The sequence below is a fragment of the Nuphar pumila genome, chromosome 9 (genome assembly GCF_984573655.1).
Source record: "Nuphar pumila chromosome 9, dmNupPumi1.hap1.1, whole genome shotgun sequence".
Taxonomy (NCBI): domain Eukaryota; kingdom Viridiplantae; phylum Streptophyta; class Magnoliopsida; order Nymphaeales; family Nymphaeaceae; genus Nuphar; species Nuphar pumila.
Window position 1 is genome coordinate 4572036 of NC_143257.1, and position 27196 is coordinate 4599231.

General features: G+C 37.0%; 1 protein-coding gene across 4 annotated transcripts in view; it reads right to left on the minus strand.

The window, feature by feature from the left end:
- Nucleotides 1-27196, minus strand: part of LOC149828262 (folylpolyglutamate synthase-like) — an 88426-nt gene that overhangs the window by 13384 nt on the left and 47846 nt on the right. For 3 of the 4 annotated variants that reach the window (XR_016434264.1, XM_090017481.1, XM_090017482.1), the window contains 5 exons: nt 23631-23687; nt 23388-23448; nt 6631-6677; nt 6408-6485; nt 5582-5734 (listed from right to left, as the gene is read on the minus strand). Coding sequence is in view for 3 of the 4 variants with exons in the window: in XM_090017481.1 (XP_089873607.1) it covers nt 5582-5734; nt 6408-6485; nt 6631-6677; nt 23388-23448; nt 23631-23687 (396 nt within the window). In the remaining variant the exon portion in view is untranslated. The remainder of the gene's footprint in view (nt 1-5581; nt 5735-6407; nt 6486-6630; nt 6678-23387; nt 23449-23630; nt 23688-27196) is intronic. The other variant, XM_090017483.1, reaches the window with a different exon arrangement.

The window sequence follows — 27196 nt, forward strand, 5'->3', positions numbered from 1 at the left end:
GAATCTAGTGTTCCTATACTCTTTATCTTTAAAAAGGTTTCATCGACCGTAGAGACACAAGATATTTTTGAATTGGTGCATACATCGGTTAAAGCATTTTCACGGGAAGTCATATAAAAAGATGCTCCTGAATCTAAAATCCAAGAATACGTACCGAGTGGTGACGTGGAGGCAATGGTGGCACCCGATGTAGAGGAGGTAGCTTTGAGAATTTGTTGAAGAGCCATGAAAATTTAACAAGTGTATCTTTAAGATCTCCACTCTTGCCTTCATCTTCCTTTCTGGTGATTGATTCTTCAACGGAAGCAACTTTATGCTTGAAAGTTCTATTCAATTTGGGATAAGCGGGTTTAATATAACCCGGTTCATTACAATGATGACAAACAATCATCTTTCTACCTCTACCATAGTTATTATTGTTGGTATAATTACCTTGCCTCCCAAAGTGTGGGGGTTTATATGTTTTAACATTGTTGTCGGGTTTAGACACGGCTAAGACCTCATCAACACTCTTACTCATGCCAAGATGAGTTTCTTCTTGAATAATTTTGGCAATAGTATCTTCCAAAAGAGGAAGAGTAGATCTATGTAGAAAGAAGGATCTAACTTGCTCAAATTCGGGACGAAGCCCAAATAGAAATTGAAAAAATCTTTCTTGTTCCATTTGTCTTTGCCTAAGTTCTACATCCTCAATGGCAACCCACTTAGGCTTTAAAAGTGCTAATTCATTCGATCGAGGATTTAAAGCACTATAGTAATCTTAAATGCTCAAATCACCTTGTTTGGTGGTTCTCACATTTTCTTGCAAAAAATATGTTCTTGCAAGATCTTTTTGAGTATACATACCCTTCATAAAGAACCAAGCCTCATTTGCTTTGCGAAATTTGGCAATGTTAGCACATACCTTGAGTTCTACATTGTTCATGAACCATGCAAGAATCTTTGCATGATTGTTCTCCCAATCTTTCACCTTTTTTTTATGTTCTTCAATGGCCTTGAGGCGAGCATCTCCCTCAAGAGCTTTCTCTTGACCTCTTTCTATCTTGGGAAGCTTTAGTTGAGGTCCGGGAATAGAACCCATTACATAACCCCAAAGTTTTTTTCCTTTGAAATTATTCTCCATTGCGGATGCCCACATCATGTAATTCTTGCCATTGAGCTTGAAAGAGAGATCAATCTTGGATTCCATTGAGTTTGGAATTAGGTTTAGAACTTATTAAAAGGGGGGGGAGGGGGCATAGAGCCCACTACAAGACAAAAAGAATATAGTGGGTATATGCTAGTTTACAATAATACCCCTCATCTGAAATATATGTACAAAAAGCTACATTAGAGGGTATTACACACAATGGAAATATGGCATTTCCTCACTCCCACTCAAGCTTGAGGTGATGAGAACACAATCAACCCAAGCTTAAACAAGAATGATTAGAAATCCTTCAACGATAATTTTTTCGTAAAACAATCAGCTACCTGGTTCTGAGTTCCAATGTATGACAAGGATATAACTCCATCATGATATGACCGATGAGTAAAGTGACAATCTATCTCAATGTACTTAGCCCTCTCATGAAATTATGGATTTTTGGCGATATGGATAGCACTTTGATTGTCACAATACATAGTTGTTGTGACTATGTTTACTCCCATATCCTGGAACAACTTCAACCAAACGAATTCTGCAGCCACTTGAGCTATTGCATAGTATTCTGCCTCAGTAGTAGATAAAGCAATCCTTTGTTGCTTCTTGCTCCTCCATCATATTAATGATTATCCTAGAAACACATAGAACCCTAAGGTAGAATGCATATCCTGAGAAGCTCCTCCCAAATCTGCATCACAATATGCCTTCAACTCCAATGACGACGTAGCAGAAAAGAACAATACATGATGCATGGTACCCCTAACATATCTGATAAACCTCATAACCACTGCCAAATGAGGTGATCTAGGGGCACTTATGAACTAACTCACCACATGAACTGCAAACATAATATGTCGTCTCAAAATGGCCAAGTAAATCAAGCTCCCAACTAGCTGCCTATAAATTGTAGAGTTATTGAGTAGTTCACCATCCGTATACTTTAATTTGCAGTTAGCTTTCATAGGAGTATTCACTTGCTTTGTATCATTTGCAAGTCTTATCTTCCCAATCAATTTTGCTTTATATTTGTACCAAGTCAATAAAAAACCTCATTTGGAGTATGCAATCTCAAGATCTAGGAAATATTTCAATTTTCCTAAATCTTTCATTTCAAAGTTTTGGGCTAATTGCATCTTACTCTAGCAATCATCGACCTATCATCACCAATAATAATCATATCATCTATATAAAGCAAAAGAAGACACTAGCCTTTATCAGAAGATGTCACAAACAAGGTTGGTCATGGTAACTTTGTCTGAATCTCAACCTCACCATTGCAACACTGAATTTTTTAAACCAGACCCTCGGGGCTTGTTTAAACCCATACAATGCTCTCTTTAGTCTACATACCTTGCCTTATCAACAATTCTTTGAGGTAACTCCATATACACTTCTTTCTCCAAGTCCCGATTCAGAAAGGCATTCTTTACATCCATTTGCCCTGCTAGCAAGTTTCTGATAGTAATGAGGTGAGCCACTGGTACAAAAGTTTCAGCAAAGTCTATCACATACTATTGACTATATCCTTACAAGATGAGCCTTGTATTTCTCAACAGGCCCAACTGCTTTAGTTTTGATTTTATACACCCAACTACATTCTTCCCTTCTAGCAGTTCAACCAACTCCCATGCTTTTATTCACTCTAAAGCCTCCAACTCCTCTGTCATTGCCTTTTGCCACTCTGGATCTGACACAACCTCAGCATAAGATTTCGATTCACTATAAGACTGAATCATAGCTAGAAATGTTTAATGAGTAGCAGAAAAGGAATCATAAGAAACAAATTTAGAGGGAGAAACAGAAGGTCTAGAACTCCTACGCACCTGAGGAGCAAGAGAAGACAAAGGTGCTGACGCATGAAGATCGGCTTGGAGGATATTGTGACTTGGCTCGGGCAAGGGCTCTTCCCCTGAATCATGTTATTGCAGAAAAGACTGTACAAGACCCTCTGATGGTCTTCTATTGTATGTGACCCATTCCTTGTCATTGCTTCTAACTGAAGTCTCTGTCAAAGGCATCAACAAGGATAAAGTAGACTCCATAATCTTCTTTGACTCATTTTTAGAATGGCACATGTTCCCAAAATTCATGTCTTGATGTCCACACTTTCCTACTTCCAGGATCAAAGCATTTATATCTTTTTTGTCCTTCACGATATCCTATAAAGCAACACTTTACAGCCTTTGGAGACAACTTATCTCTCAATTGTTGAGGAACTAGAACAAAACATGTACTTCAAAATACCCTCAGCATGTCATAATCTAGTTCCTTCTCAAACAGTGTCTTATAAGGAGAGATTTTCTCAATTACCTTACAAGGCATTCGATTTATCAAATTTACAGTTGTTCTCACTACTTCTACCTAGAACTCCTTAGGCATTCCACTGTTAAATATCATTACTCTAGTAGTCTCCAATATATGTTTGTTCTTCCTCTCTGCCACCCCATTCTGTTCTGGAGTACAAGGACAGGACCTTTCTCAAGTATAAATTCTTGTGCTTCATTACTCATATATTCTCCCCTAAGTCAAAACGAACGATTTTTATTTTTGCTGCAAACTAAGTCTCAACATACACAGAATCTTTTAAAAATATTAGCCAACTCATTTCGATTTTTTATAAAACGAACCCATGTATATCTGGTAAAATCATCTATAAATGTCACAAAATACATGGATCCTCCTTTAGACACAACGGGAGAAGGACCCCATATATCAGAGTGAACTATTTCAAAAGGACTCACAGACTCAATTTCCTTAAAACTGAACGAGAGAGCATGATTCTTAAACAACCTACACCTCTCAACACTTTACATCATTAGACTAAAAACGGTAAAAATAATTGATAATATCGTGATATAAATAAATTGGCAATCTTTTTAAATATCATGATAGTTACCTTTAAGATCGTTAGTTGAAAATACAATGATAATATTGCAATATTTTGAAAATATCATCGATATTTGTGACTATGGCCTCAATGGCTTGTTTGACTAACTAGGCTTTAGGTGTTTTTCTCTATATATTGCTCATTCTTTTTGTTGTGTAGTTGAGAGAGTGACGGATGTAGTTAGGTGTGTGTGTGTGGTGGTGTAGGGGGGGGGGGGGGGGGGGGGGGGGGAATGAGTGATTGTGGTGAGGTTTCCTTGTAAATTATGTCTATATGTTTTATTAATAGAAATATTTTTTTTATCTCTTGTTCTTGTTCTTTGCTATGTATTGTTTGTTGGGTTTCGTCAAATACATTATGATAATGCATTTGGATTTCATTTGTTTTAGTGAAATCGTTATTTTCTGTTTGTTTTTTGTCTTGGACTTCATGCCACTTTATGATACTCATTGTAGCATATTTTATATCAAGGGGCACCCTGTTGTACTTTTTTATTACCTTAATGTAGATGATAATATAAAACAAAAAAGAATCTGTAGCCAAAGAACTTATAGTACGATAAGATACAGTAAATTGCTTTGCATTTGGACCTTGCCTATATGAGATAATGACACATATTTTACAACATTAAGACCCATAACCAAAAGAGTGTGACTTGTACAAATCCAATTCACAATATCGAATGAAGCCCCACAACCTCAATGAACATTAAATAACAAATAACAAGTTTTGGCCAAGATAATGGGCATGAGAAAGAGATCACGGTGTATCTCAATTTGAAAAGAAAATAAATCAGACAGAAAACATAAGGTAAAATAAGACAAGAAATATGGAAGAAATAAAAGCATGAAAGAGGATTTCGATTAAGGAGAAGAACAGTGTAATGAATAGAACAGGGAAAAGCATGTTACTGGCATCATGGAGTGATTTGCCTACTCTTACTATGAGAACAAAAACAAAGTTTTGACTAAATTTCTAAGAGAATGTCGAGGAATGAACAGAAGATGGGTATGAATCAAGCTGCATAGATTTACATCTCATACACTATTTTGGCTGATAAACACAAGTTTCTTGGTCCCTTAACCAAACTAATATTTGTGCTCCTGATGTAAAAAGAAATGGCGTAAACAATACATAAGGCAATGTTGTCAAAATTAGCCACAAAAGAAAGATTATTGGTCTCATAGTGTGGAACTTAATGGGGAAATCTCACGAAGGATACACTGATTGGATGTCCCTAGGGACTTTATTGATATGTCTAACATTAGGACCAACATGTTGATGCAAGATCATAACTCTGCATCACACAAACATGCATGTGAGCACCTCTCTTCAGGGTTCATGGAGCAAATTAGATTGAAAATATCAACATATCGAAAAGGAATGTGTTTTAAAATATCATACTTCCATAGAAAAATGAAAAAGATATTAGAAAAACTTTCAACAATATGGAAAGATTATGAAAAAAAATTAGATTCTTCTACTCAGGAATCATGAATTGAAACTAAATTACTGATGAGAAAAGGTATTTAAATTGAACAAACACTTACCAGAAGCTCCTTGGAGTGTCCTGTTCTTTCAATCCAACAATGGCACAGTGAAACAGCAAGACCAGCATTTATGTACTGGTGGTTGCCAGCCAAGCCGAGCTTCAAATCAGCTAACTCATTCGGATCAAGGGGTGTTGCAACTTGCAATGGGATCTGCAAGCAATAAAAAATGTCCTTTAAACTATACTGTAACTGCCATTTAATAATTTAATTATGCCTAGAATGTTTCTTCAAGAAAATATTTACATCATGGTTTCGACTTAAGGTGGGTTTGGGTAAGGGGTTGATTGAGGAAACTAGGAAAACAGGAATCCTCTCCAGTAAAGAATCCTAGAAAATAAAAACATGGGAACCAACATGATTAGTGGGCCCCATGATTCTTTAGAATTTCTAGAATTCTCATTACACGTAGGGAGGTAGTAACGAGTATTCCCTTAGAAAAGGTTATGGTTGTCTTTGTTTTGAAGAAAAGACAGGCATCCAGTTCCTCATAAATTCAGTCACCCAAGGTAGGCAAACATAAAGGATCTCAAATTTCTTGGTGCATCAGTTATCTGGAATAAGAGAAGGTCAAAGTTGCAGGTTATTCATTTCCTTGGCACAAAGACACTCAACATGTTCAGAAACAGTAAAGCTTTTTCAATGCTATAGCCAGTTTCTTTTCATTATCACAAGTTTTCAAGGTGAAATGGATTGTCTTCATTTCCATTTGTCATATATACTGTTTGTAGTTGTACTAAGGCCATTTCTCTTCCTATAGAACCGTCTGTTTTCTCTATGTACGTTTTTATCTACAAACTGGAGAAAGAAATGGAAACAATATTACCATCAATTCAGAGGTTCTCTTTTGAAGAACAATCATCGCTTCAGCAGGTTGAGGCACTGTAAATGCAGGAACTCCTGCCTTTGTGATCAGGGAAGATATCAAACCATTTAAGAACACTAAGAAACGAATAAAATTCAGTGACCTTCAAATGTAATGTTTCTTATCAACCATTACTTATGAGATTCTGGAACCAGCTTCCATTAGCTACAAAGAGACAGAGTACCTTGAAAATTCCTGCCTTTTCTGATGCGATTTTCCCAAGTGTGTCACCTGCAATAAAATTCAAAATGTGAAAATTTTATCCATGCAACCCTTATTCCCTAGGAGATCGGTTAAAACTAATGCTTCTAAAATTGGCAAGTAAAAACAGAAACAGCTTTATATCACTTCCAAGGCATTAGTATCCAGCCTCCTAATTCCTGGCAATCTCATATGATGATATGAACATGCAAATAAAAACGGTCAAATGAATTTTAAAAAAAAAGAGAAAAAACAACGCTATCAGCTATGTCACATGGACTCTTCTAACAGGGCACCACACCCGCGTCGCACCTGCACCTAAAAGGGTGCGACACTTGGACACAGCTTCCTTTGTGTTAGGTGAAGTCAACCACACTGAGGTCCATTTCTATCCAAAAGTAGATTCAGTTAACCCTAATCAAGTCCATTTTTATCTATATTATATATATGAATACATAAATGCACACACATACACGTAGTGTTAACTTAAAACTGTTAAAACTTATATATATCTATATACCCTCCCCGCACCCCTGCACCCAAGTTTTTTTAAAGTGCCGCATCGCCGCACCCGCACCTATGTGACATAGGCTATCAGCCCACGTTATGGGAAAAATGTTTCATCTGCAAGAGAAATAAATTAGGACTTTTAGTTCCTATTTCTATGCTAGACTCTCACACTATTCTTCTGAAAATTCTATGTACTTTGGTAAACAACCACCTATTTTAGTAACTCATCTGTAATTGATTGCAGTAGCATGCCAAGAGATAAACAGAAAGAATCTAAATAATTAGTAATTATTCAGCTCAATAATGACAGAATTAAAGTGAAACTGGAACAGTCTAGTAAAGGGGTTAAATGAGTATTTAGTGTTTTTTGCATCAGAAAACCCGATTTACATTGTATGTGTAGATTAACAATTATTCCATGACTGAGTTGTTTGAGATACCTCATAATGTGTAGGGGTGAACAACGAGCAGGCCAGGGCCCAGTTTTTGGACTAGAGCAACCCAAATTGAGCTGATGCCCCACTCAGATTTTGGCAGAGCAACACAAGCTGACATGGTCCCAGTGTGTATTATAAATACATAATTATCTTGAATATAGCAACCATTTCTAGGGGTGGGCAACGGGCTGGCCCAGTCAAAGCCCGGCCCGTCAATTGAGGGGCCAAGCGAAAAGCCCAGTTCGAGCCGGCCCATGGGCCTAATCGAACCGGGGCAGGCCTATTAGATTATATATAATATGTATATTATATTGTATATAAAATATATATTTTATGCTATATATAATATATATTATATATATAATACATACTTTATGTTATATATGTTAAGATGTAAATAGCACATATATAATAATAATAATATTATTATATATTTTTGTATTTATACTTTTTTATTTTTTTTGTAATTTTCCTTTTTTTTTGGTATCTAGTTCTATTAGAACTAGATACATCTAGTTTGGTCAAGTTCCGGTTGGAACTTGACCAACTTTCTAGCTGTTGGAACTAGTCCAATGGCTAGAATTCTAGCTGTTGGAAGTTCCAACGGCTAGAAAGGGAGATCTCCTTATGAGCTCTCCTTAATACTCTTGTATAAATAGGGGTGCATCCCCTTGTGTAAATTATTCCTCTAAATGCTTTTTAAGCATTTTGCTCTCATAAATAAAGTTTTATTTATTTTTATGCTTTTTCATTTATACCCTTTTATGGGTCTTGTCTAAAGTATCTTTTAGATACTTTCTTTTGAGTAGATTCAAGTGCATTCGTGGAGCCTACCATTTCATTACATGGTATCAAAGCTACGGAACTCTTAGATCTTGAAAAACTTCTGCCTCGATTTACGTGCTTCATGTGTAACGGTGTGTTATTACCTTGTTCTTACAAAAAGTGTTTCGTCACTTGCAAATGAGTGTTTCATCACTTGCCAAAAGAGTGTTTTATCACTCTTCTATCGACTACAAGAGGATCCATTTGGAGAAAAGGACTTGAGCAACAACATTTTATTGTATCCCTTTCTCCCTTTTTCTCTATTTTTCTTTTTTTTATTCTCCTTACTATCTTCTTCACACCCTTGTAAATAATGGATGACCATGATAAGGTCACCATCATACCCATGAAGTTGAATAATACTAATTATGATGTGGCTTCAATTATGAAGCACCACATATGGGGAAAAGGCTTATGGGGAATAGTGGATGGTTCCGATTCGGAACCTAAACTATCTCTCACCAATAAAAGAGGGTGATAAGGAAGTCCCTCTAACGGAAGAGGGGAAGACTAAGGCTCTAGCCTCTTATGAAAAGAAATGAAAAGAATGGAAGATGGGGCATGCAAAGATAATGTCATGGCTTATTAATAGCGTAGACATTAAAAAATGTTCTAGCCTCGCTAAATTTGAACATGCCGATAAAGCATGGGAATACCTCAAAAATATGTATTCCCTTACAGATATTACTCATGTGTGTAATCTTCAAGAAAAAATTTGGACATTAACTCAAAATGACAAAACTATTCATGAATATTATAATGAGTTGTCCAAACTTTGGAAAGAGTTGACTATTCTAGAGTCAAAATGGCATTGCGCCGAATATATCGAGCTTCGTCAAATACAACTCGATATGAAACACTTTTACCAATTTGTGAATTGATTAAAGCCGGAATTTGAATCCACCAAATCGGCTCTACTTCATCGTAGTAAAATTCCTACTATTGTGGATACTATTGAAGAACTAACTATGGAGGAAAATCGTCTTACAAAGAGTACTCCAAAAGTTGATGATGATTCAGTTCTAGCTGTGTCTAGACTAGGAAATCATACTCGCACTTATAGGCCGCCTCATTTTGAGAGACAGAGTGGTGAGTTTGACTAAAGAAAAGTTATTTGTCACCACTGTCATGAACCGGGGCACTATAGGCCTTAATGTCTGAAGCTAAAAAGGAGAGACAAAAAAAGGGTTGCATCTGTTGAAACCGAGCCAAAAGATCAAGATGCACTTGTTTCCATGGCTCAACTGATGAAGATTCTTCAACCTATTCTCAAAGGGGTATCATCTTCGACTAAAGCCTCTATTGGAGCGACAGTTGCATCTGTATCCGGTCTAGGTAACTTCCCTTGGCTCTTAGATTCTGGTGCTTCATTTCATATGACCTCAAATGCTAAATGTTTATCCGAATGTCTTAACAATAACTCAAGTATATCAAAAGTCTTTACAGTAGATGGAACATCTTTTGAAATAAAAGGAATAGGATGTTTTGAAAGTTTTTAAAAATCTAAAACATTTTGCATTCCAAAAGTTAGATATATCCCAAAATTAAATTTGAATCTTTTATCTGTTTCACAAATTTCTGATTATGGATGTAATATATCCTTCTCTTTTGATAGTTGTTGGATACAAGATCGCTAGTCAGGGAAGCTGATTAGGGAAGGCCATAGAGAAGGAGGACTATATTACATGAACTTTTTGGAACTACCAAAAAATGTATTTTGTTTAAATGTTCAAAAATTAGAAACAAAATTATGGCACAAAAGACTTGGCCATCCTCATATGTCAAAAATCCAATACTTTCCAAGTTTGGGAAAATTTTGTAAATCTGAAAATTTTGCTTATAAAGACTGCATTCTTGGTAAAACGAAAAGATAACCTTTTTCTAGTATAACCTTTGTCTCTACAAAACCTCTTGAGTTAATACATTCAGACGTTTGGGGACCCGCACCAATTATCTCTAAAGGTGGTTATGCATATTATGTCATCTTTGTTGATGACTTTTCTAGACACACTTGGATTTATTTTCTTAAACATAAATTCAAAGTTTTTGCTCACTTTCAAATATTTCATAAAATGGTCACAAACGAATTTCAAAGTAATATTTTCATTTTTTGCACCAATTCAAGGAGGAGAATTTATGTCTGGAGAATTTAAAAACTATCTTAATCTATATGGCATTACTCATCAACGATCATGCCCACACACCCCTCAACAAAATGGTCTTGTGAAACGCAAGCATCGACACATTATGGAAACCACTCGGACTTTGCTAATTATAAGTCAAGTTCCAAAAGGTTCTTGGGTTGAAACCGCTCTATCTGCCACCTATCTCATCAATAGAATGTCATCTTCTTCATTAAAAAATATATCGTCAATTGAAAAACTTTATGATTTAGCTTCAGACTACTCTAGATTAAGAGTTTTTGGTTGCAAATGTTTTGTATTTACAAACAAAAATGATAAATTCTCCCCTCGTGCAATCCCATGTACCTTTTTAGGATATGCTGAAAATCAAAAAGGTTACAGGTGTTATGATATTCAAAATGACAAATTTTATGTATCAAGAAATGTGTCTTTTCTAGAAAAAGAAAGTTCTTTTGAAAGTGAAAAATCCAAAGATATTACTGAATATTCCTTTTTAATCAATTTAACTTCAAAATTCAATGAAGAAGATTTTGAATATAACTTTGACAATGATCAAAGTCCTATTATTTTTTAAAATGATAATGAAGACCAAACCAGTAGGGATGTTGGTCTGCAATATTCAAGACGAAGAGTTGGAGAGCAACACCCACCATGTGAAGTAGAAAGGTTTTCTGAAGTTCCCCCTCGTAGGGCTTCTAGAATTTCTCGACCTCCCAAAAAATTTGTCTCTTACAAATCTTTTTCACCCTCGTATAGGGAAACCCTTGCATTAATCCAATCCTATGTTGAACCTTCATCTGATTCTGAAGCCAAAAAACATGAAGAATGGATTGAAGCTATGAAAACAGAATTAGATGCATTAGAGAAGGCCAATACTTGGTCCATTCAAGACTTTCCTCTCAGAAAGAAACCTATAGGTGTAGATGGGTCTATAAAGTCAAAACCAAAAGTAATGGGACCCTAGAAAGATATAAGGCACGACTTGTAGCCAAAGGTTATGCTCAAGAGTATGGCATTGACTATGAAGAAACCTTTGCCCCTGTAGCCCGTATAACCACTGTTATAATTTTAATTGTTTTGGCTTCTATCAAAAATGGCCTATATTTCAAATGGATGTCAAAAATGTTTTCTTAAATGGGAGTCTTGTTGAAAAAGTCTACATGGAAGCTCCGCCTGGTATTACTATTCCTAAGGGTAAAACACTTCGTCTTGAGAAGGCCCTTTATGGCCTCAAACAGGCACCAAAAGCCTGGTATGACAGATTTAGTCATGTTATGACTGATATTGGATTTCATTCTTGTTTGACTGACACTGCTTTGTTTATTAAGCAATTTGATCCAGGTATCATCATCCTTCTTCTTTATGTGGATGATATGATCATACCACTGGAGGCGACAAACAGGGAGTTACCAATATCAAAACTCTTCTTAAAACTCATTTTGAAATGTTTGATTTAGGATTATTGAGATACTTTTTAGGAATAGAAGTTGCTTATTCCCCTCGTGGGTATTTGATATCTAAATCTAAATTTGTTTTTTATATTGTTTCAAGGTCTGGCATTACAGATAATAAGAAGGTGGACACTCTAGAAGTGGTCAATGTTAAAATGAAAATTGATGATGGAGAGCATCTTGATGATCCCACTCCGTTCAGACAACTTGTTGGAGCACTTTCCTATCTCTCCATCACTCGGCCAAACGTAGCACATGTTGTAAACACAGCTAGCCAGTTTCAACATGCTCCCACTTCTGTTCACATGGGAGCGGTTTTACATATTATTAGATATTTAAAGAGTTCTCTCTCACGAGAACTCTTCTTGTCTGCATCGTCACCATTAGATTTAATTGTTTATACTGATGCTGACTAGGAAGGTGATCCTAATAATAGGCACTCAATCACTGGTTTCTGTGTATTTTTAGGTGAATCTCTAATATCATATAGGTGCAAGAAGCAGCAGAATGTTTCTCTTTCCTCCACTGAAGCTGAATATAGAGCCATGGCAAGCACCACAATGGAAGTTGTTTGGCTCAGGCGACTTCTCGTTGATATGGGAGCTGAAGCAACACAAGCATCACGAATGTGTTGTGACAACAAGAGTGCAATCTATATCGCAAGCAATCGGACTTTCCATGAGCGCACCAAACACATTGAGATGGATTGTCACTATGTCAAAGGAGTACTTGCATGGAACCATTAATCTGCCATATGTGACGTCAAAATACCAATTAGCAGACTTCTTCACCAAGCTTCTCGCAGCTCCCAAATTTTTACTTCCTCTTAGACAAACTTTCGCTCATTGTAACGTAAGTTTGAGGGGGAGTGTTAAAATGTAAATAACACATATAATAATAATAATAATAATATAATATTATTATTATATTTTTTTGTATTTATACTTTTTATTTTTAATTTTGTAATTTTCCATTTTGTTTTTGGTATCTAGTTCTATTAGAACTAGATACATCAAGTTTGGTCAAGTTCTGGTTGAAACTTGACCAACTTTCTAGCTGTTGGAACTAGTCCAACGGCTAGAATTCTAGCTGTTGGAAGTTCCAACGGCTAGAAAGGCTCCTTAATACTCTTGTATAAATAGGTGTGCATTCCCTTGTGTAAATTATTCCTCTAAATGCTTTTTAAGCATTTTGCTCTCATAAATAAAGTGTTATTTATTTTTATGCTTTTCCATTTATACTCGTTTATGGGTCTTGTCTAAAGTATCTTTTAGATACTTTCTTTTGAGTAGATTCAAGTGCATTCGTGGAGCCTACCATTTCATTACAATATATACACACACACATGGGCTGAGCCGGGCCGCGGATCGGCCCGCAGCCCAGCCCGTGTCGGCCCGGTTCGGGCCAGTCCAGGCCAAGCTTGGGCCTAATTTATAGGCCCAAGCCTGGCTCGTGGCGAGCTGGGCCGGGCTGCGCGGCACATTGCCCCACTTCTAACCATTTCTTTCTTTTCTTAACAACAAAAGAAAAAACATCTTGTTGTTTCTTCTAGAATTTCTGGTCTCAGTGAACCGCTTAGGCCATGTTTGTTTTGATCACAGGTTACTGCAACTGTAAAAGTTTCATACCTGAGGCATTCACTTTCTCATGTTTGCTTTTAGGTTGTGAATTTGACTTGTTTGAAAATATATCATGTGAGAATGTGGCATGCCATATCATGTCACTGCTTTAATAGATTCACAGCTAAGCATCTAATGATTGTGAAAGTTTTATACAAGGTTGTAGTTATGTAAAACTTTCACAAGTTTTGAGGCTTCAACATTCACAGATGGGAATCACATTCATGGGTTGCACTTTTCCATGTTTGCAATGCCCCTGTGAAAGTTTTAAAATGTGATTCAGAATCACAAGAAACCTGTGACAGTTACGAAATCACATGCCTTCCCCTTAGTAGCATTTGAAACCAGATGAAGTTCTAACCATCTGTCAAAGAAAAAAGGAATTGATCTTGTAGGATATCAAGAAATTCTTTGATTTTGTTTCTCGAGACAAAATGATCATTCATCTACTTTTTATGTTTTGTGAATAGCCGGGGCATTGAGGGGTATCTAGAAGGATATTTCAGAAATTGATCTAATTCTATCTCTATTCTTTCCGTTTGAAAGAGGATCCTAAAGGAGGTCATCCTTCTCACTTTCAGTGGGATATACACATGGATTTGTTGTTTGCGTATTGGCTTCATATAATGTAGAAAGCACTAGTTTTCTCCCACCTATAGATAACTACCCCTTGGTAAGTGGTGCTGCCTGGTGGTTCCAAGGCCTATGGGCAGCGTGACCCGACCTAACCATTTTCTAAACCTAATAATGTGTTTCAATGCCTCATGAACAACTATGGGAGAATGCACAAATGTTTGTGCTTGGTTGACCACACATGCTTTGCCTCCTTTGATGAAAGTCACATATTGCAACATCCTTGTTATTCTAATACATTTTTTAAATTTGCCATAAAGTTCTTCGAAATTAGGAAATTTCTTATTCATCGTCAAGCCAAAAATTAGGGATGTGGAATGGGTCTGCCCTTAAATTGGTTGTAGCCCAACATGAGACAAGCCGAGGCTCAAAACACTAGTCAAGCCGAAGTCAGGACATGGATAACTCTTAGACCACCGTCTTTTGTAAGAGCCAGACCAGGGGATTGCAGCCCAAACCTATTTTTTGTTAATAATAATTATATCATCAACATAAAGGAGGATGACTACAGTATTTTTGCTGCAATAATAAAGGAAAAGTGAATCATCAACCAAAACATTTGTAATGGCCTCGGCGCCTCGCTTGGGAGATCAACTAATTGATTCCCACACACTAAAATCAGAGAGGACAGGAGAGGGTGGTAGATTGACACTAATCAAGCATGTGTTGGCAACAATACCTTCTTCTTACCTCATGTTCATTTTTAAATTTTCTCTGAAAAGTTAAGAAGTGGCTAACAAAAATTTTCAAAGTTCTGTTATGACAGGAGAGGGTGGGGGTTGGGAATGACCTTGGTACCATGGAAAGTCATCATGTTGAGCAGACGGAGATTGAGTATAATTGACCTTGGAAGAATGAATATTAAGTTGTCTTGAGGGCTGAGCGAGGTTAATGAAAGCCTAAGTCACACGGACTAGCCAAAGAGGCCGCCGCACCCGCATCAATGCAATGCAATGTGGATGCGGTCAACAAACCCTGGATGTGGTCAACGCACACCCAGGGTTATCTTTGTCTAAAATGGACTTGGTCAACTTTGATCGAGTCCATTTTGTTTCAATTTTTTTTAAAGAAATTTGGTGGGGGTTAGGGCATGAATCCTCCTCCTCCTCCCCTCCCCGACTCCTCTTCCGATGGTGGTGACGGCCTCTCCTCTTCCTCTTCCGACAGCAGTTCACCAGGTCTCTCTCTCTCTCTCTCTCTCTCTCTCTCTCTCTCTCTCTCTCTCTCTCTCTCTCTCTCTCCTCTTGTCTTTCTTCTTCTGCCTTCTCCTCCTCTCTTTCTTCTTCTTCCTCCCCTCGTTGGGCAAGGGGCGAACCCAGGCCTGTTGAGTTCGGCTCTTATGAACCTAGACCTGGGTTCAGCAACTGTTAAAAATTATATATATACCCTCCCCACACCCCTACACCCAAGTTTTTTTAAAGTGTAGCAGGGCCTGGGTTCGGCTCTTATGAACCTAGACCTGGGTTCAGCAACTGTTAAAAATTATATATATACCCTGCCCACACCCCTACACCTAAGTTTTTTTAAAGTGTCGCACAGCTGCATCTGCACCTGTATCCGCATCCACACCTGCACCTATGTGACATAGATGAAAGCGAAATATGGGTTTCACAAGTGACTATGGAATTGGAAGTTGATGAGTCTATGGCTTAATGGGTCTGGCATTCTAAAAGGATAGATAAAACATCATGAACATTTTATAGAAGGGATCATGATAAAACTAGGTAATGATACAAATATCGGTTTCTGCCTTTCTGGCTAGGCCCCTAGTTTGTGGAATGACCCCTAAATGAGGTAGTCTGGATGGATCAAATGGTTGGGACATAACTTTGAGTTTGAGATAACAGTCAAATGAGGTATAGCTAAAGAACTGGCTTTTGCTCATGGGTAGGATCATAGTCAACTGTATCATTCAAGGCAATTTCTCGGCGAGGATTTTTCTCAGATGGATTTTCAATAAGTGGTTTTTCTTGGGAGTTTTAAAAAAAATTGAAATGTAAAAAATAATAAGAAAATAATAGGTTTTTTATCATTTTTCTTACAAAATATAAGGAAACAAGTTTTAAAACTTTTTAAAAAAACAAAAAATACAAAAATTGGGATTAAATATATAAAAATAATAATTTTCTCAAAAATATTGCAATAATATCACAATATTTTTTTTATAGTGATATTTTGAAAATATCCTGATATTTTGTCAATAGTATATTGTGATGTGATTGGGATTGGATCTGGACTTACTAGATCCAATATGTTTCAGATCTGGATCCATTCCTTATTGACGTGTAAAGAGGGTTGTATTTTTTATTTTGTGCATGTTCTGTTATTGTCCCTCATCAGTTATGTATTCATTGTATATTAACGAGGGTAGTGTTGTAATTCATTCATATTGGGAATATAAATTAGAAAGCAAGGCACACGTTCCCCATATTGGGAAACGTGAATTCAGAATTTGTTCATCTTCTATTCTCCTTTTCCGCTTCTCTGCAGCAACTCTGAATCACAATAAGATACCAAAAGAGTTTTATGGTATCAGAGCAAGGCCGATTGATGGGAGTTATCCAAGGTACGTTCTTATAGATCTTGGTTGTCTTTCCAAATCTCATCTTCTATCCTGTCCTTGTTTTCTCTTGGCTCACTACATTTTTTTTATATATATTGTTCAGTCTAATCATTCTCCTTCAACATGTTTCTTCCTTCACATAACTGTTGTTTCCCAATCATTATCCTTTTCTTGTTGGTTGAGCAATAGTTTCTTATTATCTTGCTGCTCAAGACAAGGCCTATTTTCCTCTTTCTTACTCTAGATCAGATTTGATATATCAAAGATATTGTATATCAAATCTGATTTGAATATTGTGTTATCAAAAATTGGCTCATATATTTCAGATCTAATCTGCGCGCAGTTTTCTTGTGATCAGTCCATCAGCTACTTCTTTTCTTTCATGATTATGCTTGAATCTGGTTTTGGGTCATAAGTTTAATATCTCCTTGTGTTTTCTTTAGCCTTATTGGAACCTACATCCACTAGAGTTAAAGCTTTTGTTGCTGCACTTATATAGTTCAAAAACAAGCTTGTCATTACAAGGGATATGAGTTTTTGGTACTGCAAAAAAAAAGGCAGTCTTTCTAGGTTACCTTTCTCATTTCTTTCATTGTTTTCCTTTCTTTTTATCTTTGAGTTATTCTTGCCTTACTCTGCTTTGTTTTGGTCATTTATTATCTCTATTCTGTCATGGATCTTAGCCTTCAATCTTCTCCAAATCCTATGTCACATGGGTGCGGGTGTGGGGGTGCGGCACTTTCAAAAACCTTGGGTGCGAGGGTGCGGCAGGGAAAAAATGTAAAATATATATATATATATATATATATATATATATATATATAATTTTGAAGTTTTAACAGTTAACATTGTCATAATATCATTCATCATGCATGCAATATATCAACATAAATATCAATCAAATAAGTACAGCAATTACATAAATCAACCTAAATATCAATCAAATAAGTAAAGCAGAAAAAAACTAAATTACATACCAAAAGTATATCCTACAATGTATATGATGATGAATTAATGGATCTTAATAATTTTCTTCTTCATCATCAAATGCATCATTAAAAGGAATAATGGGCTCAGCTAAATCCATGTTTGTCATGTTGAAATCATACTCTCCCTCGAAGTCACAACCTTTTGGGTTTACATCCCGAAATTTAGATGTTCCTTGTCTGCGTTACAAACCCAATTTGAAAATGTTAAATACAATACAAGTATATTTAAATGAAAAACTAAGAAATAATTAAATAACTAAGAAAGCAAAATAGTACCTGTATTCATCATTGGTTCGCGAAAGTAATCGAATATTTGAATGAACATATACTAAATCCTATGCACGCTTGCTGGTGAGTTTGTTTCTCTTCATGTTGTGGATTTGAGAATATGTGCTCCAATTTCTTTCACAACAAGATGAACTAGCAGGCTGCGATAGCAATCTTAATGCAAGACGTTGGAGAAGAGGTGTTTCTGATCCAAATGTTGACCACCATGTGATAGGATCTATATTATCCTCCTCTCTAGCGAATAATGCCGGTCCATATAATCTCGAAGATAAAAATTTTTCAAACTCTTGTGTGACTTGATGTAGAAGATATGCTTCTGGAAAAAGTCTTGTCATACACATATTTCTATGTCTTGATAGCTCTAGGTCTAAATTTGGAGGGACACAACCAATACCACCTGCTCGTCACTTATTTACATAATATTTTGGATTAAGAGAATGTGTCATGCAATGCAAAGGAGTGTTGCTCTTATCCCATCTTCTGACTAAAATTGAATAAATATGGTTAAAAAACTTTGAATCATCCAATGCAGGATTTTTTTTCTTCATGCTTGAAAACTATAGCTTGTATTTTTTCAATCATATTATCCCACATTTCATAAACTCTATGAAGCATGGGCTCATCCTTATCAACTTCTCTTAACATTTCCCAAATAGGTTGCGTAAATTGAAAGAAGTATACCACTTTGTCCCAAAACTCATCATCAAGAATGAATTTCTTAATTTCTTGAGCCTTGATATCATCGTCAGCACGATAGAATGTTCAATTTTCATTTGTCACCATGTTAACTAAAGCATTCTTCACTTTTTTAATCATCTTCACCATCACAATGATGGATGCAAAATGTGTTTCAACGACCTTCAACAATTTCAGGTCAAAATGCCTATTAAATATAGCATTAGCACGATGGTGGTTAACAACAAAATTCCTAATGTTTTTGACATTTCTTTAAAAATCTTCAATTCATGAACATAAAGCATATGCTTGTGAATTTTCTTCTTCTTTGGGGTTGCATATGCTCTTTAGGGCCAGATTTAATTTGTGTGCTACACAGGGAGTCCAAAAAATATAAGGGTACTCACTCTCCAAACTCAATGTTGCACTTTTACAAACTGGAGCGTTGTCTGTAATGATTTGTACCACTTTCTGATCACCCACTTCTTTTATGACTTATATAAATAACCTCTTCAAATACTCTGCATTTTTATATTCCCCAGATGCATCAACTGCTTTCAAGAATATTGGCCCACTAAGCGAACAAGCAATGAAATTGATCAGTGGACGCCTTTGAATATCTATCCATCTATCAGAAACAATAGAAATTTCATTATGCTCCCATGAATATTTTTAAATCTCTAACAACCTCTCCACATTTGCCCTCTCTTCTGCAAGAAGTGTGGTTCGTATTTTTTCTGAGCTTGGAGGCGCATAACCACTCAAATTACAATTTGCCAAAGATGTTACTAAATCCTTCCAATAAGGATTTCTAGCCGCATTAAATGGGAGTGAACTAGAATAAAAATATTTATCTATTTTTCTATCAATATCCTCCCTTCCATGTGTATTGAATGATGCTTGTATCGTTCCTCTACCTCCTACATTGACTTTTCTTTTTTTTCAGCATCTTCTTGGTGGCTTCCAAATGGCACACTAATTGCACAAGAATCACTCGTTGTCTTTCTCTTCTCATATTCTTCTTGTATTTTCTTGTATTGTCTTCGCATTGCCTCATCAACTTTTCTGCATCCTGAAATGCCATGTCCTGGTATCTTCAACAAATGAGTCTTCACTATTGTGTAAGACCCAACAAAATCTCTTTCATAGAGCTTGCATCAAAATCTCTTGTTTCTACCTCCTCCTTTTCCAGTTTTTGCAAGCTTATCTACATGTACCTATAGTGGCCCTACATCATCACTCCTACTACAACTATCAACAAAACTAGCAACAGAACTCACATATGGGGACGAAGATGACGCAAGTCCCTTCCCTTTATCCGTCATTTTTGTCCTGAAAATACAAAAAAAAATTATATTAAAATCAATTATGCAGACAATCAAGATTTATAATATCGAGTCCAATGATGAGTGGTGGAGCCTGATTCAGAGTTTTTGCCCTTATTGGGGGGTTCGGGGGCTCTCCCCCCCCCCCCCCTCCCGGCTCGACCCCTCCCCTGAAATCAAAGGGAGCAGGGAGGGGGCTCGGCCCCTCCCCTGCCGACCCAACACGAGAGCAAGAGGGAGCAGGGGGGCTCGGCCCCTGCCCTGCCGACCCAACAAGAGAGCAAGGGGGAGCAGGGAGGGAGGCTTGGCCCCTCCCCTGCTGACCCAACAAGAGAGTGAGAGGGAGCAGGGGGCTCGGCCCCTCACCTGTCGACCCAACAAGAGAGCGAGAGGGTACCTGCGATGAGGGAGAGGAGGAGGTGGCGTCGGGCTCCCCTGCGAGACGTCAGGAGAGGAGGCGAGCGAGGCAGCGAAGCTGCGCAGGAGAGGAGAGGATTAGGGCAAAAAAAAATTGCCCTAATCCTCTTTCGCAGCCCCTTTAGATTGGGCATCAGAAAAAAAAAATTACGTTAAAAAATTGGATGAAAATGGCCCTAGGTGCGTTGACCGAACCGGGTGCCGCACGCACACCCGCGTCGCATCGCGTCGACGCGGGTGCTTCACCTGCTTTGCCGAGTCCCTGTGACTTAGTCCAAATCTGTTATCCAATTTTCTTCCTCAATTGGCCTTTGAAAAGCTCAATAATTCTAATTTTCTAATTTGAAAAAGACAAAGATAAGAAAGGACAAGATCTATCAAGACATGTGGATGGTTCTGTCTTGGTCCCGCCAGAGTTTGTTTTGTAGGAAGACAAATAAGAAAGGATAGGTTCTCAAATCAAGGCAGATTAGAAACCTGGAGTTTATCAGTTGGATGAAGAAGGATCAAGCACTCGTTACCTATATCACTTTGACTCTTTCTCAGGAAGTTTATATTGGGATTCCAGATGATTATACCACCATGCAGTGGATACATTTGGTTCAGACATATTCTTAGATATTTGAGTCTAAAGTCATGTATTTGAAGCGAGAATTCCAAATTTTGAAAAAGGCCAGCAATACCAGCATATTGGATTATCTGAACAATATTAAGAACATAATTGATCAGCTTGCTCTTATTGGGTGTGAAGTTTGAGACAAGGACAAAGTGCAGCAAGCCCTTAATGGGCTAGGTTCGGAGTATCATGTCCTTGCTTTCACCATGTCATGTCTTGAGAAGCTACCAGCTTTTGATAATCTGAGGCTGAAGTTACTTGATTATGAGATATCGCTTGCGGGGTTGTATGATAATGCTAACAAAGATCAAGGAGATTCTCATGACATCCTCTTCACGAGATCCTCACTTGGGAGAGGCCGTGGTTTTCATGGAGGCAGAGGCCGAGGAAGAAAGTGCAAGTGGACGTGGTTTGTTGCCCACACTCAATATGTCGCCCTTGATGAATAATCAGGGAGGACGTGGTGTTCCTACTTGCTATTTATGCAAGAAACCTAGACACATAAAGGTGAATTGCCGGTATAAAGATGATCTCAGGTACAATTCAGATGCAATTATGGTTCAGAATAAGCAGGAAGGTGAAAATCAGGGACATCAGAAGGTTTAATCGAGTGGGACTAGTGGGGCTTCCCCAATGAAGTCATCCTGTATTGGGTTGCTGCTAGTAGCCATCTTCTTCTCACATGGATTTTTGCCTTAAATACTCTCACTTACTTTAGTCCTATGTCACAGGGACTTGCCAACTAGGTGCCGCACCCGCACCCACACCCGATGCGGTCAACCTGACTTTGGGTGCAGTCAACGCACCCAGGGTCATTTATGTCCAACTTTTGGACTTTATATATATATATATATATATATATATATATATATATATATATATATATATATATATATATATATATATTTTTTATATTTTTGCCGCACCCCCGCACACAAGTTTTTTGAAAGTGCTGCACCCCCGCACCCATGTGACATAGCTTTAGTTCCAACAATTTCCTTGAGTGTCACCACACAGGTAGCATTGCTCTCACATTCTTCACCTGCTACTGCCAGCATTTGTGGAATAACACCATCATACTCAACCCTAAATACAGTCCCTAACACCAAAAATCTGCATGTAACTCCCACAAATGAAGGCATAACACACCATCTTTGAGTACATCAGAATTCCACACTTCAGCAAGAATTTAGAGACTGTCCCAACCTTAATTTAGGGCCCATATCAATGCATCACATCAAAAACTCCAAGAGACCCAAAATTGAACCAGTGGTGGAAAATAGCTTGAAAATTAGAAAACTGTGTACATTCACCAAAAAAAATGGGAAAATTCATGACAATTCTTCTGAATGCCAATCTGGTAGGAAGTAACAAACCCAAACTCAACAGCCTCCTCCTCGGGACAGGCGTGATGTCACCTGCTGGCAACTCTCCACTGCAAAATAGGTTGGTAGGGCCTTCAAAAAAGATCTGATACCATGTTCTTTGAAGGCCTTACATGCTGTAAATCATGTTAGCACGGTCAGGTAGTCAAGTAGTGAGTAGAGAAAGAGAGATAAGTGAGAGGAGGGTAGGCGATATAGGAAGATGGACTGTGTAAAAAGAACGAGGGGGGAAAAGTGTTAGGGTTCGACTCTCCCCCTCATGTATCTATCAAATGCTTATACAAAATGTATGACAAAATTGCCCCTATACACTCTGGTTATGGACAAATTGTACACTAGCACAAGAAACCCCTTGGTAAACTTAGTCTGCCCAATAGGTGGACGGATATAAACCTTACATCTTAACAAGCCCTAATGGACAGCGCAAAACAAGAATTAAAATGCACAGGAATTACACGACCAATGGTTAATGAAGGGCACAAAAACAAGATAAATTACAAGCCTTTCAAGAAATAAAAAAAACTATAGAATATCATATTTTCCTACCAATCATAAATTATAACTAATAACAGCTGATGATGTAAATTTCCCTTGTGTATGAAGATTTTTAGGCCTCTTTAGATACATATTAGTTGAAGTCTTGAAGATTACGCAACAAGTATGTCACATGGATACGACTGAAAATACTGGGATATGATTTCAATGTTACTAGTATATAAGGGGATAAGGAACGACAGTCAAAATGGAGTATCTGTGTGACATAGACCAACAACTAATATTTAACATTTACCTAGAATTTCCATAAAGTTATAACAAGATGAAAGTCAAACAAGCATAGAATCTGCCATTGAGAAAGGAGGTACCCAATATCTCCATATGATCCATCCCAAGTGATGCAATTCCACAAACAACAGGTTGTTTAATCTGCAAAAGTTACCAATAGAAATATGGAGTGGATTCTTCATGCAAATGGCTTTATAAAACAAGTCAGGTATGAAAGACAATCTTGATTACTACTATAGAAAACCCAAAGAATACAAAACATAAAGTGCCATAAACATTTCATCATCATTTGTCATGGAGGCTTCCAAAGAGAGCATAGTTACCACATTAGTTGAGTCCAGTCGTCCACCCAACCCAACTTCCACAATTGCCACATCAATCTATATTCATGAGAGCTAGTTATGAATCTCTGGCAGAAAAATTTTAAACTTGAAAGTGATAACACATATTAAACTATGACGAGTACAATATGAAGAAAACAACAAGAAACTTCCCATTGACCATTCTATGGCCCATGAAAAAGAAAAATATTTTTCTGATTTTGAGGCAACAGAGTTAGACATGTAATGAAGAGGGGCGGAAGCACCAATAAAGCAAAAAGCACTCTTTAAGAGTGATCACAAGAGCCAAGAACACAAACACTAAAAGTGTATACAAAAAAACCCACAAAAGGAGAAAATGACTTAAAGTCATAAGTTGGATATTATTGAAGAAAGAAAGAAGAGGGTGAAAACCCCATACCATTACAAGTATGAGCCTCCTCTATTTATAGAGGAGGAAAACTAAAGGAGGGACCATAAAGGGGGCTCCCTTCTAGTCGTTGGGAGCCCCAACGGTCATAAATATGATCGTTGGGGCCCCAACGACTAGATGGGTGGGGCACCTTTATGGTCCTTCAAAAAGAAAAATAAGAAATAAAAAAGAAAAAGAAAAAGGGGAAAAAGAAAGAAAAAGGGAAAAAGTACATGGTAATTTACCAAAACACCCCTATCAGGTTTTTGGTTGTACAGAAAATGAAATACATTATGTATATATATATTTATATATATACGTGTGTATATATATATAAGTATATATATATATATTTATATATACATAATTTAACATGCCCCCTCAAACTTTATGGGGAGAAGACCGAAAGTTTGCTAAGAAGAAACATAAATCGTGGAGTTGGGAGCACTTTGGTGAAGAAGTTAGCCAGTTGATATTCTGAAGTAACGTATGGTAATGTGATAGTTCCTCTGAGATATTCGTCTCGAATATAATGGCAATCTATTTCGATATGCTTGGTCCGCTCGTGAAAAGTATGATTGCTTGAAATGTATATGACACTTTTGTTATCACAGCAGAGCTTGGTGGGAGAGGAAATGAGGACGCCCATGTCACCAAGGAGACTTCTTAGCCATACGATTTCCATAGTTGTCATTGCCATGGCCCGATATTCAGCTTCAGTGAATGATAGTGAGACTTTCTGTTGCTTCTTGCATCTCCACGAAATGAGAGATTCACCTAAAAAAATGCAAAGACCAGTAGTTGAGATACGATAATTGGGATTTCCTCCCCAGTCAGCATCAGTAAAAGCAGTTAACTCAAGAGATGAGGAAGAGGATAAGAAGAGTCCCTTGGAGATGGCATTTTTGATGTATCGCACAATTCTTATTACGGTTGCAATATGAACTGAAGTAGGTGCATGCTGAAACTGGCTTGCTGCATGAACCGCATGAACCGCATGAACTATATCTGGACGGATGATGGATAGATAGGTAAGGGATCCAATTAATTGACGGTAGGGGGTTGGATCCTCAAGAAGAACATCATCCTCAAGTCTCAGTTTTGCATTGATAACTTCAGGAGTCTCAACTTTCTTTTCATCAGATATTCCTGACTTGGTACAAATGTCTGCTGCTAATTTCATTTGAGATAGGATGTATCCTCGCGCGGAATAAGCTACTTCAATTCCTAAAAAATATCTCAAGTATCCAAGGTCTGACATATCAAAAGTTTCTTTTAACATAGACTTTACATCATTTACCCCCTTTTTGTCACTCCCACTGATGATCATATCATCAACATATAACAGAAGAATAACAATGAAGTCACTTGTCTTCTTAACAAACAGAGCAGTGTCAGTATAGCAAGAAGTAAATCCTAAATTGATTAATACATTACTAAACTTGTCATACCAAGCTTTAGGAGCTTGCTTAAGTCCATATAAGGCCTTTTTTAATTTTAAAATTTATCCATTTAAATTCATACTTGGAGGAGGTTCCATATACACTTCTTCATTTAAATTTTCATTCAAAAAGGCATTTTTGACATCAAGTTGAAAAATTGGCCATTTTTTAATAGAGGCTATTGTAATAAGAGATCAGACACTAGTCATTCGAGCAACTGGGGCAAACGTTTCATCATAATTTACCCCATACTCTTGGGCATATCCTTTGGCCACTAACCTAGCCTTATATCTTTCTAATGAACCATCACTCTTAGTTTTTACTTTAAAACCCCATCTACATCCAATGGGTTTCTTGCCATTGGGTGGATCAATGATTTCTCAAGTTTGTGCCCTTTGAAGTGCATTAAGTTCTACTTCCATTGCTTCATTCCAATGAGCATATTGTTTAGCATCATTGTAATGAGATGGTTCATGAAATGAGTGAAGAGCAAGTAGACATGCTCGAAAATTTGGAGAAAAAGAATCATAAGATACAAATCTATTTAGTACTTTAGAGATACGATTTGATCTTCTTTGAGAGGTTTCTTCAATCGACTCATTTTGAGAGAATTTTTCAAGGGCACAAGGTGGATTTCTTTCATTCCTTCTAGAGTAGACTTGGGTTTGTCTTGATACATTTTCTTCTAAATTTTGGTCATCATTTGGATGTTCAAAATGATCTTCTATGAGAGATTCACTAGGATCAACATGATCATCTATGATTTTTTCTTGAGGTAACAAGTCAAATAAAAAAGAATAATCAATATTTTCATTTGGTTTATGCGAATAACCATTTTCTTCTTCTAGGAATGTGACATCTTTTGAGATATAAAGTTTGTTTTTTAGTATGTTAAAACATCGATAACCTTTTTGTTTTTCGCCATATCCTAAGAAAATACACTCAATAGCCCTAGGAGAAAGTTTATCATTTTTGTGAGTTAGAACAAAGCATTTACATCCAAAAATTCTTAGTCTTTTATAATCGGGAGACATATTGTAAAGTTTTTCAAATGGAGAAAGATTTTTCAAAGAAGATGAAGGGGTTCTATTGATAAGGTATGTTGAGGTTAGAACCGCTTCGGCCCAAAAGGATTTTGGAATATTTTTCGAAATTAATGAAGTTCTTGTGGTTTCTATTATGTGTCTATGCTTTCTTTTCGCAAGACCATTTTGTTGCGGAGTGTTGGGACAAGAACGTTGATGGCAAATTCCATTTTCTTTTAAATAGCTTTGAAATTCATTGGACATGTATTCTCCTCCCGAATCGGACCTAAGAATTGATAGATTTCCTAAAAATTGATTTTTGACCATTGCATGGAAATCTTTAAAGAAGGTGAACACTTCGGATTTGTGACTTAAAAAGTAAATCCAAGTAAATCGAGTGAAGTCATCAATAAAGACTACATAGTACGAAAATCCTCCTTTGGATAAAATAGAGGAAGGTCCCCATACATCGGTATGAATAAGTTCAAAAGGTCAAGTGGTGAAATAATTTCTTTGAGAGAATGGAACAGCTTTAGATTTCCCAAAAATGCAATCTTTACAAGTCATATGTTTGTCTTTACAAGTATTGTCCAAAAAAGGAAAAAGAGACATCTTTACAAAATTTGGATGACCAAGTCTCTCATGCCAAATTTCAATACTTTTGTCCTTTATAAGATTGCAAAAAAACTT